Consider the following 20,073-nt stretch of genomic DNA (forward strand, 5'->3'; position numbering starts at 1 on the left):
GACTATCTGTCTCTCCCAATCCTTTGTGCACCTTGTTTCTCCTTTCTAATGTTTCATCCTGGTACCCATCCCCCTGTCAAATTAGTTTAAACCCCTCCCCAATAGCACTAGTGAACCTCCCCACGAGGACATTGGTCCCAGCTCTGTGGTGCAACCCGTCAGTCTTGAACAGGTCCCTCCTGCCCCAGAACTGGTCCCAATGCCCCAAGAATCTGAAGCCCTCCCTCTTTCTTCATGTCTCTAGCCACACATTAACCTGCCGTATCTTCCTATTTCTGTATTCACTGGTGACTGGCACTGGGAGTAATCCAGAGATTACCACCTTTTTTTGAGGTCCTGCTTTTTAACTTCCTCCCTAGCTCCTGAAACTCTGACCGCAGGACCTCGACCCTTTTCTTTCCTACGTCGTTGGTACCCACATGGACCACGACTTCTGACTTTTCCCCTCCCCCCCGCAGAACGTTCTGCACCCCTCTCCGTGATGCCCTTTACCTTGGCACCAGGGAGGCAACACACCATGCAGGACTCATTGGTGGTCACAAGTGCCTGTCGGTACCCCTGACTCTCTAATCCTCTGACTACTGCATTTCTACACTTCACTGTGCCCCCCCCCCCCCTCCACCCCCCCCCCCCCCGCGCAGTCCTTTCCCCCACGGTGCCATGCTCAGGACTGCACGCCTTTTGAGATGTCGTCACCCTCACTGGTATTCAGTGCTGACTTGAAATGTTCGAGAGTGCCACACACCCAGAAGATTCCTGCACTGCCTGCCTCTTCCCACCCTTTCCGATGGCCACCCACTTACTATCCTGAACTCTCTGTGGCTGCGGAGTGACCACCTCCTGGAACGTTAGATCCAAGAAACCTTCAGCCTCCCTTATGCTCTGCAGTGACTCCAAATGTGTATCCCAGATTTTCATCGCATCACCATTGGCGGCCGTGCCTTCAGCTGCCTAGGCCCTGAGCTCTGGAATTTCAGAGATTAGAGCCTAGGCAGCTGAAGGCACGGCCGCCAATGGTGGAGCGATGAAACCCACCTCTTTGATCAAGCTTTTTGTCACCTGTCCTAATATCTCCTTATGTGACTCGGTGTCAAATCCTGTTTGATAATCGCTCCTGTGAAGCGCCTTGGGAGGTTTTACTGTGTTAAAGACTCTCTATAAATGCAAGTTGTGTTGCTCTGTATCCAGCAGTGTCTCGAGCAGCAATCTCCAACATCAACACCTTTCATTTATACAACGTGTTTAATGTAGTAAAACGTCTCAAGGTGCGTCACAGGAGTGTAAATCAAACAAAGTTTGACACTGAGCCGCATAAGGAGATATTAGGACAGGTGACCAACGGCTTGGTCAAGGAGGGGAGAGAGGCGGAGAGGTGTAGGGAGGGAATTCCAGAGCTTAGGGTCTAGGCAGCTGAAGGCACGGCCGCCAATGGTGGAGTGCTGAAAATCGGGGATGCGCAAGAGGCCAGAATCGGAGGAGCGCAGGGATCTCGGAGGGTGCTAGGACCTCATTTGCCCAGGCGTCTTAAGTACCCATATTAAAGGGTATCTGTTTGTTTGATTTCAGGCGATGCAATTGGCTAAAGATATTCGGGACCGGGAACGGGCTGGTCGTGGACAGATTGCAGTGGTTGACGGGCAGGACGAGGCTGCCTCACCGCAGCTCATGAAGCTCATGTATTACCTGCTTGGCGAAAAGAGGGACATTAAAGCACCAATTCCAGATGAGGTGGTTGATCAGCACCGGAGAACAGCTGTGAAGCTTTATCAGTGAGTGGTGAGGGTTTCAATGCTGGGGGAAGACAATGGACTACGATAGACTGGGAAGAGATATTTTGGTTCCAAGAGTCTGGATCCTGCTGATCAGGGCTAGGTGGCTCAGTGGGTAGCGCACTCGCCTCTGAATCAGAAGGTCATGGGTTCAAGTCCCACTCCAGAGACTTGAGCCCATAATCCAGGCTGATACGCCCAGTGCAGTACTGAGGGAGTGCTGCACTGTCCGAGGTGCCGTCTTTGATGGGTTGATGTAAAAGATCCCATGGCACCATTTCAAAGAAGGGCAGAGAGGTTTTCCCCCCAGGAGTCCTGGCCAATATTTTATTCTTCAAACAACATCTAAAACAGGTTATCTGTTCATTGCTGTTTGTGGGATCTTGCTGTGTGCACATTTTCTGCCGTGTTTCCTACATTACAACAGTGACTACGTTTCTAAAGTATTTCATTGGCTGTAAAGTGCTTTGGGACGTCCTGAGGTCGTGAAAGACGCTATAGAAATGCAAGTCTTTCTTTATCAAAATAAATCCTGTTCACACTAGGGTTGGGATTTTAACTCCTTCCCCCACCCCCCAAAACCAGTTAAGATGCAGTTACTCCGTTTCTGGCTCCTGTTCTGCCGATCTCTGATTTGAACGTCACTGATGGCGGATGAGGGCAGGAGCTTCGAGCGTAAATGCCCGTGGGGGTCCTCCGATGTCAATAGGATCCTGATGGCCTTTTCACTGGGGCCTGTGTAGGACAGAAGTTTGGCAGCTGGAGGGAAGGACGAAGAGGCCCTCCAGCTAAGTGGGGGGGGGAGGGGAAATGTCCTGTTGTTGTAGGGCCCGGAGGAACAGGAGTGCTCCCCTAGCCTCTGAGGTCTTAGCCTCCGCGGCCCTGGTCTACCACCACAACCCCTGCATTTACCTGCAAGGCTGCCTAATCTTCTCCTACCAGCAGCCGCTCCATGCCCTCTTCCCACCAGTGTTCCGGCAGCATTTAAATTGAGGCCCAGGAGTTGGAACACACAAGGCCTGAAACTTAGGCCAGCGAGCACGTTTCACACTCCACTCTCTCTCTCTGCTTGCCTGAAACCTGCTTGGGGTTAAAATCGACCTCCAGGTCGCCTAGTGCAGCAGCTCCAGACTATTCATCGAGTCTACAGCACAGAAACGGGCCATTCGTCTCAAACTGGTCTGTGCCGGTGTTTATGCTCCACACGAGCCTCCTCCCTCCCTACTTCATCTCACCCTATCGGCAAATCCTTCTATTCCTTTCTCCCTCGTGTTTATCCAGCTTTCCCTTAAATATATCTATGCTATTCACCTCAACCATTCCTTGTGGTAACAGGTTCCACTCTCTGGGTAAAGAAGTTTCTCCTGAATTCCCTATTGGATTTATTACTGACAATCTTATATTTATGGCCCCTAGTTCTGGTCTCCCCCATGAGTGGAAACATTTTCTCTACGTCTATCCTATCAAACCCTTTCATTATCTTAAAGATCTCTATCAGGTCACCCCTCAGCCTTTAAATAAAAAACCCCTACCTGTTCAGCCTTTCCTGATCAGTATATCCTCTCAGTTCTGGTGTCATCCTTGTGAATCTCTTTTGCACCTTCTCCAGTGCCTCTATATCCTTTCTATAATACGGAGACCTGAACTGTTCACAGTACTCCCAGTGTGGTCTAACCAAGGTTCTATACAAGTTTAACATAACTTCTCTGCTTTTTAATTCTATCCCTCCAGTGCTTGGTTTGCTTTTTTTAAATGGCCTTATTAACCTGCCTTGCTACTTTTAATGCACCACCTCATTCTTATCTATATTGAAATAGAGAGAGAGAGAGAGAGAGAGAGAGTGCTGGAAATACTCAGCAAGTCAGGCAGAACCTGTGGACAGATAAACCGAGTTAACGATTCAGGTCGATGATCTTTTGTCAGAATGGTCATCTGACGAAAGGTCATCGGCCTGAATCGGTACCTCTGTTTCTTTCTCCACAGATGCTGCCTGACTTGCGGAGGTATTTCCAGCACTTTCTCTGTTTGTTTTTATTTCAAGATTTCCAGTATCTGCAGTATTTTGCTTTTGACTTGGGCTCGTTGATAGACGTTTACAGCACAGAAGGCAGCCATTCGGCCCATCATATGTGTGCCAGTCTTTTGGAGCAATCCAAAACTAATCCTGCTGCCCTGCTCTCTTTCCACCCTCTTTCTCCTCTCCTCTCTTCTTTCCTCCCCAACCCCACCAATAGTCCTGCACCTTCCTCTGCTTCAAATGTTTATCTATCTATTCTTTTTAAGACTCAATAGTCTCTGCCTCATAAGTTTTACCACCTGTCGGTGACTGGGGAACTTCCAGATAAACATTGAGTTAACCTGGTGCAGTCGCTGGCCCACTTCAGAGACGTGCCCTTTTAAGAAGGATTAATGTAACGTGATCTTGTGTCTTTTTTTATTTCCCTCTCCAGTGTGACTGATTCTGAGGGAAACCTGGTAGTGCAGGAAGTGGCTGCTCGACCTTTAACCCAGGACCTTCTGAGCAGCAATGTAAGTGACAATGCTGCCTCCTGCGGGAGATTTAATAGAGGTGTTCAAAATCATGAAGGGTTGTGAGAGAGTAAATAAGGATGAACTGTTTCCAGTGGGAGAAAGGTCATTAAACAAAGGACACAGCTTTAAGATCGTTGGCAAAAGAACCAGAGGGGAGGATGAGGAGAATTTTTTTTAACGCAGTGAGTTATGATCTGGAATGCGCTGCCTGAATTGGATAAATTCTTGGAAAGGAAAGATTTGCAGGGCTATGGGGGAAAGAGTGGGGGGGGGGTGGGACTAATTGGATAGCTCTTTCAAAAAGCTGGCACAGGCACGATGGGCCGAATGGCCTCCATTCTGTGCTGAATGATTCTAGGAATCCCACATGGTGCCCTCACCACTGTGGTTTTTGCTCCTGGTTGCCGAATTTATTGCCTGTGAAGGTTTGAACTGTGCGCTACACTGGGGTGACCAGGTCCAAATAGTTGGCTCGGACAGTCTACTTTTTCAAAGCTCAAGTCAATGACTTGGGTTAGATTAGACGCAGAAGGGACGACATATTGGTGAATGTAAAGGACCGGTAGGAATTTTACGTGCGCCAAAGTGAGGGATGTTGGTGCCAGGAAGTGGAACTCTTCCCATTTTGAGGCCCTGATTTGTTGACTGCCGGCATTGCCTGGTCCAATACAGCACTGGTTTGGTGCAGAGTAAAGCTCCCTCTGGACTTCCCCGACAGAACGATTCAAGCCTTGAAAAACTCTCCCACGTTTGCCGTTCTCACCAAACCGGGGAACGGGCTGATCAAATACAGGGAATGGCCCGAAGTCAACGTGGGGAGTGGAGTTGATAGATGTTAGTTAATGTCGACAAGTCACCTGATTGGGAAAGGATTAAAAACAGTTAACTGATATTATCCGACAGGACACAATACAGTAGAGGGATTTGAAAATAGATCATTAAAACCACCAGCACAGATGTGCAACCCAGATTTTAAAAAAACAATTAGGATTTTGGGCTGTGCAGCTGGAGAATTGAGGGGAGGCTGAAAATGTGTGGCTGTTCTGGTGGACACCTGCCATAACTTTAGATACACCAGGTCCCGGGGCTTGCTTTGGGGATTCTTCGCTGGTCTAGTGGAGTTTCTGGCTGCCCCTAAAAGGTCATTGACTTAAGGCAGGCTGTTAATTGTGTGTCAGCTGTGGCTCATTGGGTCTCTCTCACCTGAGTCAGAAGGTCATGGGTTCAAGCCCCCACTCCAGAGACTTGAGCACAAAATCCAGGCCGACACTCCCAGCGCCAGCACTGAGGGAGTGCTGCACTGTCGGAGGTGCCGTCTTTCGGATGAGACGTTAAACCGAGGCCCCGTCTGCCCTCTCTCTCAGGTGGACGTAAAAGATCCAACGGCCACTATATTGAAGAAGAGCAGGGGAGTTCTCCCCGGTGTCCTGGCCGATATTTATTTATCCCTCAACCAACCTCACTTTTAAAAAAAAAATATTGATTATCTGGTCATTATCACATTGCTGTTTGTGGGATCTTCCTGTCTGCAAATTGGCCGCCATATTTTCTTCATTATAACAGTGTCTATACTTCGAAAAGTACTTCATTGGCTGTAAAGCACTTTAGGATGTCCTGAGCTCGTATAAATGCTTTTTTCCTTTTTTAAAAACCCAGAATGAAGTTGTATTTTAAGCCTGTTTTTTAAATTTTTCTTTTAGGACTGCTACATTCTAGACCAGGGTGGAGTTAAAATCTTTGTGTGGAAGGGAAAACATGCCTCTCAACAGGAGCGTCAGTCATCTCTAGCCAGAGCGATGGTGAGTTAAGCACATCTCTAGCCAGAGCGATGGTGAGTTAAGCACATCTCTAGCCAGAGCGATGGTGAGTTAAGCACATCTCTAGCCAGAGAGATGGTGAGTTAAGCACATCTCTAGCCAGAGCGATGGTGAGTTAAGCACATCTCTAGCCAGAGCGATGGTGAGTTAAGCACGCCTCTAGCCAGAGCGATGGTGAGTTAAGCACGCCTCCCTCCTTCCTGCCGACAGGGACTTGATGCTCCGATACCTTTCAATTCTGGCTTTAGAAATGAATGATTTGGGGTGGATGAATTGAGTGGTACCGTCCCCCGCACCGACTGAGCTGAAATAATGACGCAGTCAACATAAAAGACTGATTTAATGTTTCGATTGAGAAGTAGGCAATGTAATGGGATTGATTGCCAGATCTCTTTGAATGATGAATGGCTTCACATTGATACTAATAGCTTTTTGGCCAGTGGTTAAGCAAGGTTTAGGATTTTTTAAAAAATATATATTCGTGGGTGGTGTTGGCGAGGCCGGCATTTATTGCCCATCCCTAGTTGCCCCTTGAGAAGGTGGCGGTGAGCTGTCTCCTTGAACTGCTGCAGTCCGTGTGGTGAAGGTTCTCCCACAGTGCTGTTCGGAGTTCCAGGATTTTGACTGTGATGATGTAGGGACGGCCGATGTAGGACCACCAATACATACACCAATGTTTTAAGAGGATTGGATATCGGAGCATCTATGATATCGGAGCATTTATTCAATCGGTCTGTGCTGTGCAGGAGTAAAAGGACCAGGTGCTAAAACTCTAATGAACTGCACACGTTTTACAACTCGGTAAAGACGCCCCTTGACGTCCCCACTAGATCAGTTCTAATCCTTGGCAGGTTCCATGTTTAACACCATATAAGCGTGTTATCCACCTCCCTTACACTGGCGTTGTGCAATGAATGTGTCATTAAGGCCCGGATTTTAACCCTGCCCAATCGGTGGGAACGGTGTGGGCGGGAGTTAAAATGGCGGTTGGGCTGCGTTCCCAACGGGTTTGTGCCTGCCGCCATTTTAATTGTTGGCTTTTCGCCTTTATGCTGGGGTCCGATGGCGTCATTAGGACGCCGACGCGATTTTAACCGTGGGTGGTGACAGCGCGGTGACTGAGCAGCAGCGGAGCCAGAAGGTTCTGGAAAAAAAATCACTTTTCTTTTGCTTCCTTGTTGGGGGGGAGTGGAGCAGGAGATCTCCTGGACCCCGCAGGGAAACACTGGACTACCCCCTCCCTGCACTAGGCTTCCCTCCCTCTCCTCGCCCTTCCTCATTCTAGTGTAGAGACATTGCACTCGATAATTCTTATTTATGGAGCCCATCTTCTGATGTGCCTTGTAGTGTACGGAAAGGATTAATCAGACTGTCCTGAAGTCTACTGATGCTGTTGATTTCTCTTAGCCTTTGCATGTTTAAGTAAGGGAATATAAAAATGAACAAAGACAGACAGGAAAAGACCCTCTGCTCCACCCAGCCTGTCCTACACAACTGTGATACCTTGTGTATCACAATATATACACTCACCACCCCACCCGAAACCAATCTAGATTCAGTGAACTGTTGAATTAAGACTGACCTTAAAGCAATGGTCAGTTTAGTACCCAATTGAAACCTCTGCAAATACATCCTTTTTTTTTAGAAGCAGGAGATTGGAATGGAAGGGTACAGATTTATAATTAGATATTTCACTTGGTAGAATAGAACAAGAGTGAAACTATCGATTTAAGGTAATAAGTGGGGCAGTTGTACCGTTCTACGGGAAAAGAGCTAGTTAACATTTATTGATGAGGGACAAGCTCATTAAAACTCACCTTGTATGGAGTCGTATTGAGTGATGCAGAAACATGTGGATTGTTACGTAGGAGGGGGTCAGAAAAAGTCAGCGGGTTGGAACAGTTACTCGGGGTTCGTAAAGGCCCAAGATACTGAGCTGAGAACTGTGGCGCATTTTGTGCCCTCTGACTAAATCCGCAAAGTTTTGTCGTAAGTACTGCTTTTCAAGTGTATGTTTAATTACTATATACTTAAAACATTGCATGTCAGGGGTCACAGATTTCTTAAGAACCCTATTGATTTGAGGGAGTATATTGTGAGTGAGAACACACCTACCCTCTGACAATAGTAGGAGGACTTTAATCGTCACCTAGATGTCGGCTGTGGGTGGCACACTCTCTCCTCTTGAATCAGGAGGTTTTGGGCTCAAGTCCCACACCGGGGATTTGAGCCCATAATCCAGGCCGACTCTCCCAGTGCAATACCGAGGCAGCTCTGCACTGTCGGAGGTGCCGTCTTTTGGATGAGGCCTTAAATCGAGGCCCCGTTTGCACCCTCGGGAGGTTGTAAAGCATCCCACTGCTAATATTTTGAAGAGCAGGGGAGTTCTCCCCGGTGTCCTGGGCCAACATTTATCCCTCACCCAACATCACTAAAAAAACAGATTACCCAGTCATTATCACATTGCTGTTTGTGGGATCTTGCTGTGTGCAAATTGGCTGCCAGGTTTCCCACATTACAACAGTGACCACACTTCAAAAGTACTTCATTGGCTTTAAAGTGCTTTGGGGCATCCTGAGATGGTGAAAGGCGCTATAAAAATGCAAGTCTTTAAGTCGTTATTTAGGAGATGACCGCTCCTAGTTTCTAATCGCTCCAATGTGCTGTTCTCAGGGCTTCATAAAGGCGAAAGCTTACCCTCCCTCTGTGAATATCGAGGCTGTAAATGACGGTGCGGAATCGGCTCTGTTTAAGCAGCTTTTTCAGAAGTGGACAGTGAAATATCAGACCGTTGGCATGGGCAGAACTCACAGCATCGGCAAAATCGGTAAGTGAGCCGGCGCCTGGGTACGGCCAGGGTGGGGTGGGGCGGGGCGGATGGGGACGATGGGGGCTACGTGACTTTGATTCTCCCTCTGCGCTTGCTTTTTTTTTCCAGCCAAAGTGGAGCAGGTGAAGTTCGATGCAGCGGAGATGCACGCGAAGCCGGAACTGGCGGCCCGGGAGCAGATGGTGGACGACGGGTCTGGTGAAGTAGAGGTACAGTCGCACCGTCCCACACTCTACTCAACGAAATTAAAATTCTCATCCTCCTGTTCCAATCCCTCCATGGCCTCTCCCCCTCCCTATCTCTCTAACCTCCTCCAGCCCTCCGAGATCTCTGCGCTCCTCCAATTCTGGCCTTTTGCGCAGCCCCGATTTTTTTTTAATCGCTCCATCATTGGCGGCCGTGCCTTCAGCTGCCTAGGCCCTAAGCTCTGGAGTTCCCTCCCTAAGTATTGGGAAGATCAAAGCCATTGTCTTCAGTCCCCGCCACAAACTCCGTTCCCGAGCCACCGACTCCATCCCTCTCCCTGGCCGCTGTCTGAGGCTGAACCAGCCCGTTCACAACCTTGACCTCCTATTTGACCCTGAGATGAGCTCCCGACCCCATATCCTCTCAATCACCAAGACCGCGTACTTCCATCTCTATAGCATCGTCTGCCTCAGCTCATCTGCTGCTGAAACCCTCATCCATGCCTTTTGTTGCCCCTAGACTCAACTATTCCAACGCTCTCCTGGCCGGCCTCCCACCTTCCACCCTCCGTAAACCTCAGCTCATCCAAAACTCTGCTGCACCGTATCCTAACTCGCACCAACTCCCGTTCACCCATCACCCCCTGTGCTCGCTGACCTACATTGGTCCAGGAACACCTCAATTTTTAAAATTCTTATGCTTGTTTTCAAATCCCTCCGTGGCCCTCGCCCCCTCCCTATCTCTGTAACCTCCTCCAGCCCTACAGCCCTCCGGGATCTCCGCGCTCCTCCAATTCTGGCCACTTGCGCATCCCCGATTTTTTAATCGCTCCACCATTGGCGGCCGTGCCTTCAGCTGCCTGGGCCCTAAGCTCTGGAATTCTCTCCCTAAACCTCTCCACCTCGCTCTCCTTAAGACCCTCCTTAAAACCTACCTCCTTTGACCACACTTTTGGTCACCTGTCCTAATATCTCACGTGGTTCAGTGTCAAATATTGTCCTCTGAAGCACCTTGGGTACATTTAACTGCATTAAAGTCACTGTATAAATGCAACTTGTTATAGACGCTGCAGGCCTCAACATTGATATGTTTAATTAGGCACTCCTCTGACCAAGGAACTTTGGGGTGGGTGGAGGGGAAAGAGACAAAGGTTTACTTCCCTGACCAATCTATGGTCAACTGCCCACCTTTTTTCTCTTCTTCCACGTCCCACCAAAAGATATGACAAGAACACTGTCTCTACATTCAGCACCTTCCAGCGAGGTCAGAGGCCGTGATGATGCTGCGGTTAGGGCCTGTAAATATCAGGGTTAGTGGGGCACAGAGTTGGAATTCGGCCTACGGCAGGATTCCAGTTGATGTGTTTTTACGATCAGCTCTGGGTGGTGAGTGGATCTGACCCGACGTTCACTGTTTGGCTTTCGACCAGTCTGATTAGGGATTGAATGATGACTCACCTCCTGACTCCCCAAAGCCTTTCCACCATCTACAAGGCACAAGTCAGGAGTGTGATGGAATACTCTCCACTTGCCTGGATGAGTGCAGCTCCAACAACGCTCGAGAAGCTCGACGCCATCCAGGACAAAGCAGCCCGCTTGATTGGGACCCCATCCACCACCCTAAACATTCACTCCCTTCACCACCGGCGCACTGTGGCTGCAGTGTGTACCATCCACAGGATGCACTGCAGCAACTCACCAAGGCTTCTTCAACAGCACCTCCCAAACCCGTGAGCTCTACCACCTAGAAGGACAAGAGCAGCAGGCACATGGGAACAACACCACCTGCACATTCCCCTCCAAGTCACACACCATCCTGACTTGGAAATATATCGCCGTTCCTTCATCGTCGCTGGGTCAAAATCCTGGAACTCCCTTCCTAACAGCACTGTGGGAGAACCGTCACCACACGGACTGCAGCGGTTCAAGAAGGCGGCTCCCCACAAAAAATTTCCCTCACTTTTTTTTTTTCCCCCTCTCCCCTAAATGTGTTGACTCTTGATACCATGTAACTGTACCCCAGCAATCTCCCTCTGGCACCCTTGTCCAAATGCCCATTTGTGTGTTAATTTGTTGGCCGACTATTTGACCAACTAAGCCCAATGTTGTGCTTGTCCAACATCTCACAATGGCACTTCCAGCAGAGGTCACTGGAGAGAATGAACACTTTTGATTCTCTCCCTAACAGAGATGCATTGTAGTGCCACTATTGTTGGCTGAGATTAACTAACTCTGTGCACAGAGCTCACCGGTAGGGCTACCCTGATCACCAGTTCAGCTGCTCGCTGCACCCTATAAAGCCATAAGGTAACTGAATCTGTCAGAGTTTTGGCTTTAATCACTTAAAGTAATAAAAATGAAATCTGAATTCTCCCAAGACCTAAAAGTGACTGACTTTCTTGATCTGTTCTGTTCCCAGGTGTGGCGGATCGAGGACCTGGAGCTGGTACCAGTGGAGAAGAGGTGGCACGGACACTTCTACAGCGGAGACTGCTACCTGATCCTGTACACATACAAAGTCAACAGTAAACTGCACCACATCCTCTATCTCTGGCAGGTCCGTGTGACCCCCACCCTCTTCCCGTGCTTTGTGCGATTCAGATTAACCAGAGAATGATACCCGGGAGTGAGTTACAGGCTGGAATCTAATCGGGGGGTTCAGGTGGTTTATATATAGAATAATAGATACCCGGGAGTGAGTTACAGGCTGGAATCTAATCGAGGGGTTCGGGATGGTTTATATATAGAATAATGGATACCCGGGAGTGAGTTACAGGCTGGAATCTAATCGAGGGGTTCGGGGGGGGTTTATATATAGAATAATGGATACCTGGGAGTGAGTTACAGGCTGGAATCTAATCGAGGGGTTCGGGATGGTTTATATATAGAATAATGGATACCCGGGAGTGAGTTACAGGCTGGAATCTAATCGAGGGGTTCGGGGGGGGTTTATATATAGAATAATGGATACCTGGGAGTGAGTTACAGACTGGAATCTAATCGAGGGGTTCGGGGGTGGTTTATATATAGAATAATGGATACCCGGGAGTGAGTTACAGGCTGGAATCTAATCGAGGGGTTCGGGGGGGTTTATATATAGAATAATGGATACCCGGGAGTGAGTTACAGGTTGGAATCTAATCGAGGGGTTCGGGGGGGTTTATATATAGAATAATGGATACCTGGGAGTGAGTTACAGGCTGGAATCTAATCGAGGGGTTCGGGTGGTTTATATATAGAATAATGGATACCCGGGAGTGAGTTACAGGCTGGAATCTAATCGAGGGGTTCGGGTGGTTTATATATAGAATAATGGATACCTGGGAGTGAGTTACAGGCTGGAATCTAATCGAGGGGTTCGGGGGGGTTTATATATAGAATAATGGATACCCGGGAGTGAGTTACAGGCTGGAATCTAATCGAGGGGTTCGGGATGGTTTATATATAGAATAATGGATACCCGGGAGTGAGTTACAGGCTGGAATCTAATCGAGGGGTTCGGGGGGTTGATAAAATAACAAATAAGAATGAGAGATTTTAGGAACAGGAAAAAAGCATTGGGCCTAAAAGGCCTGTCTCTTTTCTGCTCCCCATGGCTGACTTTCCTTCCTATCACATCCTCCAGAAAAGCATTGAGCTCCCCACAATGGCTCAGTGAGGACCATACAAACAGGAAAGGTCCTGAGTTTGGTTCCTGTTCTGAGGTTCAGTCGGGTGGTCTGGCCCAGATGAGCAGGTGACTAGGTGAGGGCAGGACTAGGGTAAGGGGTTGCCAGCCCTCCAGGATTGACCTGGAGTCTCCAGCAATTAAAACATTAATCTGCTGGACACTGATCCCAGCGAAAATCTGAGAAAAATCATCGAGCCATTTTTAATGTTTTTTTCATTTTTCTTTGAACATTTGCATTATATAAATATTGGAGCTGGGGGGTGAGAAAAAGGCTGTTTGACTGGGCGTAAAAGTCATGTGATGAAGCCTCCAGGAATATGTCCAACCAGAGTTGGCAACCCTAAACTTGGTTTGGGGTGGAGGAGCTTAATTGTGATGCCTTTTATGATTGAACAGCTTATAAATTGGTAAAAAGTTAAAAACAGTGGATGTCCAAAGGGACTTAGGGGTTCAGGTCCATCGATCGTTGAAGTGTCATGAACAGGTCCAGAAAATAATCAATAAGGCTAATGGAATGCTGGCCTTTATATCTCGAGGACTAGAGTACAAGGGGGCAGAAGTTATGCTGCAGCTATACAAAACCCTGGTTAGACCGCACCTGGAGTACTGTGAGCAGTTCTGGGCACCGCACCTTCGGAAGGACATATTGGCCTTGGAGGGAGTGCAGCGTAGGTTTACTAGAATGATACCCGGACTTCAAGGGTTAAGTTACGAGGAGAGATTGCACAAATCGGGGTTGTATTCTCTGGAGTTTCGAAGGTTAAGGGGTGATCTGATTGAAGTTTATAAGATATTAAGGGGAACAGATAGGGTGGATAGAGAGAAACTATTTCCGCTGGTTGGGGATTCTAGGAGTAGGGGGCACAGTCTAAAGATTAGAGCCAGACCTTTCAGGAGCGAGATTAGAAAACATTTCTACACAAAGGGTGGTAGAAGTTTGGAACTCTCTTCTGCAAACGGCAATTGATACGAGCTCAATTGCTAAATTTAAATCTGAGATAGATAGCTTTTTGGCAACCAAAGGTATTAAGGGATATGGGCCAAAGGCAGGTATATGGAGTTAGATCACAGATCAGCCATGATCTTATCAAATGGCGGAGCAGGCACGAGGGGCTGAATGGCCTACTCTTGTTCCTATGTTGTTGACTCTCCCTATCCAGGCTGGTATGAATAATGTCCATTTGGGCAAAGGGCCTGTGGAACCATACTCTGCCTTCTGGAGAGAGGAGAAACATTGGCAGAACTGCGGGAGGGAACGAAATGACTTATGACACTATTTGTTTTAAATGTGAAAGTGCAGCGTGCTTCATTTGAAAGTCTACAAGTCCATTTTGACCTGTTTCCTTTTTTTTTCCTCAGGGTAGCCATGCCAGTCAGAGTGAAATCACTGCCTCTGCCTACCAGGCTGTCCACCTTGACCAGCAGTACAATGGGGAGCCTGTGCAGGTCCGAGTGACTATGGGCAAGGAGCCTCAGCATCTGATGGCCATTTTCAAGGGCAAACTTGTAGTTTATGAGGTAATGTAGATTTGGGGAGGGGTGGGGGGGCAGGGGATGGAGGAAATGGGGGTTTTTGTGTGTGTTGCGGTCTTTTCTGTTTATAGTGAAATGTCTGATCCCACAGGCACAACTGGTTATCGACCCTGAGCTGAGCCTCTGACCCCTTGTTCTCTCCATTGCGACCCACTTTCACCGCCCGTCTCCACTCCTGCCTCTGCCCATCTGCTGCTGAATCCCTCACCCCTTGCCTTTGTCACCTGCAGACTTGACCATTTCTAATGTTCTTCTGGCCGTCCTCCACCCTCCGTAAACTTTAGCTCATCCAAAACCCTATCCCGCTCGCCCATCACCCCTGTCCTTGCTGACCTACATTGGCTCCCGGTCCCCAGATGCCACCAATTGGGAATACTGCGCACAGTTCTGGTGTCCATATTAGAAAAAAGGGATCTAGGAGCCACTGGAGATGGTGTAGAAATTATACCATGACTGAGAGGTTATACTTACCAGGAAAGATTGAACAGGCTGGAGTTCTTTTCTCTAGAAAAGAAAAGGCTGAGGGGTGACTTGGTGGAGGTCTTTATGATAGAGAAGATGTTTCCTCTTGTGGGGGAGACCAAAACTAGGGGCCATAAATATAAGATAGTCACTAATAAATCCAATAGGGAATTCAGGAGAAACTTCTTTACCCAGAAAAGAAGGAAGGACTTGCATTTATATAGCACCTTTCTCAACCTCCGGATGTCGCAAAGTGCTTTACAGCCAATTTGCACGCAGCAAGATCCCACAAATAGCGATATGATAATAGCCAGATAATTAGTTTTAATGATGTTGATTGAGGGATAAATATTGGCCAGGACACCGGGGAGAACTCCCCCTGCTCTTATTCAAAATAGTGCCCTGTGGGATCTTTTACATCCACCTGAGAGGGCAGACGGGGGCCTCGGTTTAACATCTCGCCTGAAAGGCAGCACCTCTGACCGTGCAGCACTCCAGTGTCAAGCTAGACTTTGTGCTCAAGTCCCTGGAGTGGGACTCGAACCCACAACTCAGAAGTGAGAGTGCTGCCCACTGAGCCACAGCTGACGTCTGTGAGCGGTTAGAATGTGGAACTCGTTACCACAAGGGGTGGTTGAGGCAAATATCATAGATGCATTTAAGGGGAAACTAGATAAACACATGAGGGAGAAGGGAATAGAAGGATATGCTGATAGGGTGAGATGAAGCAGGGAGGGAGGAGGCTTGTGCAGAAACACCGGCATAGACCAGTTGGGCCGAATGGCCTGTTTCTGTGCTGTAAATTTTATGTAATTTGAATCCCTTTTGTGGTCTTGCTGCTCCCTAATTCCATAACCTCCTCCAGCCCTACATCTTTCCTTTTATATTTTGTCTTGTCTCAAATGAATGCCTTAAATGGTTTTTGCTTTACTGAGTTCAGTGGGATCTGATTTAACATATTAACACGCTGAAATATTGACAGTCTCATTGTGTAATCCAATAGACTGATTACAGAACTTTGAATTTTAAACCAAACCAGACAAATAATTAAATGATTAATATCCAAAGATTCTCCTTCCCTTTAAAGGTGGTGTGATTTCCTGCATGTTCTTGCAACCTTTCATCATTGCTGAGTCATAATCCTGGAACTCTCTTCCTAACTGCGCTGTGGGAGCACCCTCACCACACTGACTGCAGCAATTCAAGAAGGCACCTTCTCGAGGGGTAACTAGGCAACGGGCAATAAATGCCGGCCTCGCCAGTGACGCCCATAATCCTGAGAATGAATTTTTAAAAACACCAAGGAGTGGCAGGTTCCCTACCTGCCCACTCTGGGCAGTGCTTGGTGTTTAGATCTAGCTGAGAGTGGTCATTGCTAGCTCAAGCAACACAAGTGACCATTGATCCGTTCTTTCTTTTGGACACCAGTCGAGTCTGGATTTCCATCACTGGCCAACTTATTTGACCAATATGGCCCAGACTACGATTCAAATCTGGTTGTCCCAAGTCTACTCCAAGTTCTGATGTTGCAGTTGTTAGGCTCCCGCACCCAAACCAATTCTACTTGGGATGATTGGCCAAGAGGTGGCATCTTTTTGGGCAGCGTTGGGTGAAAATAAATTCACATCTAATCTGTGGTAAAGTAAAAGGTGCAGTTTATTAAAACCGAGCTCTGGGACAAGGGTCTCTGACCCCCCCCCCCGGTCTGTGCGAGCACCTTCTCCCCGATCAACAAAATCCACAAGCTTATATACAGTGCAAGACTGGAGCACACCGATAGCCGTTACTACGTTACTTATTCCTTAGCCAATCCGGCTCCGTGGCAACATTCAAAAACAACCTAATTATAATTTTACATCGTTAGCGAAGCCCCTTCTTTTAGTTCTGTCTTTTATCCAGTTATCTGGACAGTAGGGTCCATTTTTTTGCTATAGCGTGGCTTTTGGCCGATCTGAGTCAGTGACTCGTGATTGGACATGGCTCAAAGGTTAATCAAATATACCCTGCATACACCCATTTGCTACTTCGTAACCCGATTGTTCTGCAAATTCTAACCTTGTCTCCACATGCTTAATCACTTTTGTCCCAACTGAAACTAGGTTGTCCTGCTGTGTCGCTTGACTGCAGCATTCAGCAGGTTCAAATTCCAACCCATCAGGCAGTGTTGAGATTCTCTTGGTATTTTTCAGGGGGGTACCTCCAGGACTGACAACGGGGAGCCAGAGCCCCCAGTACGCCTCTTTCAGATTCGTGGCAAGAATGAGTACCACACCAAGGCCTTTGAAGTGTCAGGGCGTTCCTCCTCCCTCAACTCCAATGATGTCTTTGTGCTCAGGACAGAAAACTGTTGTTACCTATGGTATGGGAAGGTAAGTGCTCGTCAAACTCTTTGGGCAGTGCCATTTAGGATCCAATAGTGAATCCTACTCTTGCTTTTGATTAGTTCCTGCAAAACAGCTTTAATCCTACCCAACCACAAGTGGAAGCAAATTAACAGGACTCAATTGCCCCATAAATGGGGGGGGGGGGGGTGGGGTTTAATTGAATCAACCGGTCTTGAGCAGTGTCCAAACGGCCATCTGGAAACGTAGGCTTTGGGGTCAAGAAATTATCCTGGTGGCAGCCAACGTGTTCCAGTACAGCTACAACACTGGCATCTACCCGACAATGTGGAAAATTGCCCAGGTATGGCCTGTCCACAAAAAGCAGGACAAATCCAATCCGGCCAATTACCGCCCCATCAGTCTACTCTCAATCATCAGCAAAGTGATGGAAGGTGTCGTCGACAGTGCTATCAAGCGGCACTTACTCACCAATAACCTGCTCACCGATGCTCAGTTTGGGTTCCGCCAGGACCACTCTGCTCCAGACCTCATTACAGCCTTGGTCCAAACATGGACAAAAGAACTGAATTCCAGAGGTGAGGTGAGAGTGACTGCCCTTGATATCAAGGCAGCATTTGACCGAGTGTGGCACCAAGGAGCCCCAGTAAAATTGAAGTCAATGGGAATCGGGGAAAACTATCCAGTGGCTGGAGTCATTCCTAACACAAAGGAAGATGGTAGTGGTTGTTGGAGGCCAATCATCTCAGCACCAGGACATTGCTGCAGGAGTTCCTCAGGGCAGTGTCCTAGGCCCAACCATCTTCAGCTGCTTCATCAATGACCTTCCCTCCATCATAAGGTCAGAAATGGGGATGTTTGCTGATGATTGCAGAATGTTCAGTTTCATTCGCAACCCCTCCGATAACTAAGCAGTCCGAGCCCGCATGCAGCAAGACCTGGACAACATCCAGGCTTGAGCTCATAAGTGGCAAGTAACATTCGCACCAGACAAGTGCCAGGCAATGACCATCTCCAACAAGAGAGTCTAACCACCTCCCCTTGACATTCAATGGCATTACCATTGCCAAATCCCCACCAACAACATCCTGGGGGTCACCATTGACCAGAAACGTAACTGGACCAGCCATTTAAATACTGTGGCTACAAGAGCAGGCCAGAGGCTGGGTATTCTGTGGCGAGTGACTCACCTCCTGACTTCCCAAAGCCTTTCCACCATCTACAAGGCACAAGTCAGGAGTGTGATGGAATACTCTCCACTTGCCTGGATGAGTGCAGCTCCAACAACACTCAAGAAGCTCGACACCATCCAGGACAAAGCAGCCCGCTTGATTGGCACCCCATCCACCACCCTAAACATTCACTCCCTTCACCACCGGTGCACCGTGGCTGCAGTGTGTACCATCCGCAGGATGCACTGCAGCAACTCGCCAAGGCTTCTTCGACAGCACCTCCCAAACCCGCGACCTCTACCACCTAGAAAGACGAGCAGCAGGCACATGGGAACAACACCACCTGCACGTTCCCCTCCAAGTCACGCACCATCCCGACTTGGAAATATATCGCCGTTCCTTCATCGTCACTGGGTCAAAATCCCGGAACTCCCTTCCTAACAGCACTGTGGGAGAACCTTCACCACACGGACTGCAGCGGTTCAAGAAGGCGGCTCACCACCACCTTCTCGAGGGCAATTAGGGATGGGCAATAAATGCCGGCCTTGCCAGCGACGCCCACATCCCATGAACGAATTTAAAAAAAATTATGAATAGGCGAAGGCTCTCCATTCACTCTTTGTGGAATCAATGGCTACATCATAAACCATTTAAAATCTTATCAATCTACAGGATGCCCTTTATGCACAGAAATTAGGTCCTCAGTATATAATCATTACCGTCCCTTACTCAATGGGCGTCAGTTTCTTGACTTGATCTGTGGAGATGTAAAAAAAAATGGAGTTGATGTTGAGGGGGGGGAAACAGTGTTAGCTCATCTGGTTGAGGTACTGAGTAACTGATCTTTGTGCATGAGGAAGATCCCATATTTGATCCACCAATGCCTGCTGACTTAACTGGTCTCAGCCAGGGTAGCAGCAGGAGTTTGTCTCGGGACCCTTGGGTTTGGAAGTAGGAATTTGGCCATCGTTCCTGCTCCTGAACACACTGCGAGGGCATCGGGTTAAGACGAGCCTCGGCTTAGCTGTGATGCTACCCACTGTCAAATAGCTCAATGGCATTCTGCCTGGGCCCCAACTGAAGGTGGTAGCAGAGGGTGCCTCGGGCTTCTTAAACCATAGCTCGGTGAAAAGTCGACGCCTCCACGGTAGGTGGAGGGAAAGAATGTTGACCACAAAAGGAGGGAGAAGGAAAAAGAGTTGTGTCTCTACTCTTGGTGGGTTCTCTTAAACAATCTGGTTGTGTTGTAGGGATGCAGCGGTGACGAGAGAGAAATAGCCAAGAGCGTGGCCGATACCATCTCCAGGAGGGACAAGCAAAATGTGTACGAAGGCCAGGAACCTGGAGATTTCTGGATAGCTCTTGGAGGAAAAGCACCGTATGCCAATGATAAGAGGTACCATCTTACCTGCTAATAAAGTCCAACAGGAATCTCAAACAAGCTCTTAATGACCGAGCAAACTCCCCTCAACTCCATGCTTCAGGAGTAACTTGATGCAAGTTATGAAGTGACAGGATAAGTTGGAACACCCTTGCTGATGACATTGGGAACTCGGCCACAGTGCTGAAGGGAGTTCAGGCTTTTCCCAGAGGAGTCCATGTTGGGAATGACTGCGTTTTAAATGTAGGACAATAGATTTTTTTTCTTCTTAGGAACTGGAAAAGCATTTGGGACTCAAAAGGCCGGAGTCATTTTTTGATCTCAACCCAACTCCTGCCTTCTCCCCACCTCCCTCAATTGGTCAGCTTTTAAAGATGTAA

At 48.2% G+C, this 20,073-nt stretch overlaps 1 protein-coding gene across 1 annotated transcript in view; it reads left to right on the plus strand.

Moving 5' to 3' along the window:
• The window catches only part of LOC137323478 (villin-1-like), a 58,063-nt gene that overhangs the window by 26,592 nt on the left and 11,398 nt on the right, over window positions 1-20,073 (plus strand). The window contains exons 7-15 of the mRNA XM_067986980.1: window positions 1,567-1,769; window positions 4,220-4,298; window positions 6,002-6,100; window positions 8,792-8,945; window positions 9,057-9,157; window positions 11,553-11,690; window positions 14,163-14,321; window positions 16,988-17,167; window positions 19,563-19,708. Of these exons, the coding sequence (XP_067843081.1) occupies window positions 1,567-1,769; window positions 4,220-4,298; window positions 6,002-6,100; window positions 8,792-8,945; window positions 9,057-9,157; window positions 11,553-11,690; window positions 14,163-14,321; window positions 16,988-17,167; window positions 19,563-19,708 (1,259 nt within the window). The remainder of the gene's footprint in view (window positions 1-1,566; window positions 1,770-4,219; window positions 4,299-6,001; window positions 6,101-8,791; window positions 8,946-9,056; window positions 9,158-11,552; window positions 11,691-14,162; window positions 14,322-16,987; window positions 17,168-19,562; window positions 19,709-20,073) is intronic.

This window comes from Heptranchias perlo, chromosome 7 (genome assembly GCF_035084215.1).
Source record: "Heptranchias perlo isolate sHepPer1 chromosome 7, sHepPer1.hap1, whole genome shotgun sequence".
Lineage (NCBI taxonomy): Eukaryota > Metazoa > Chordata > Chondrichthyes > Hexanchiformes > Hexanchidae > Heptranchias > Heptranchias perlo.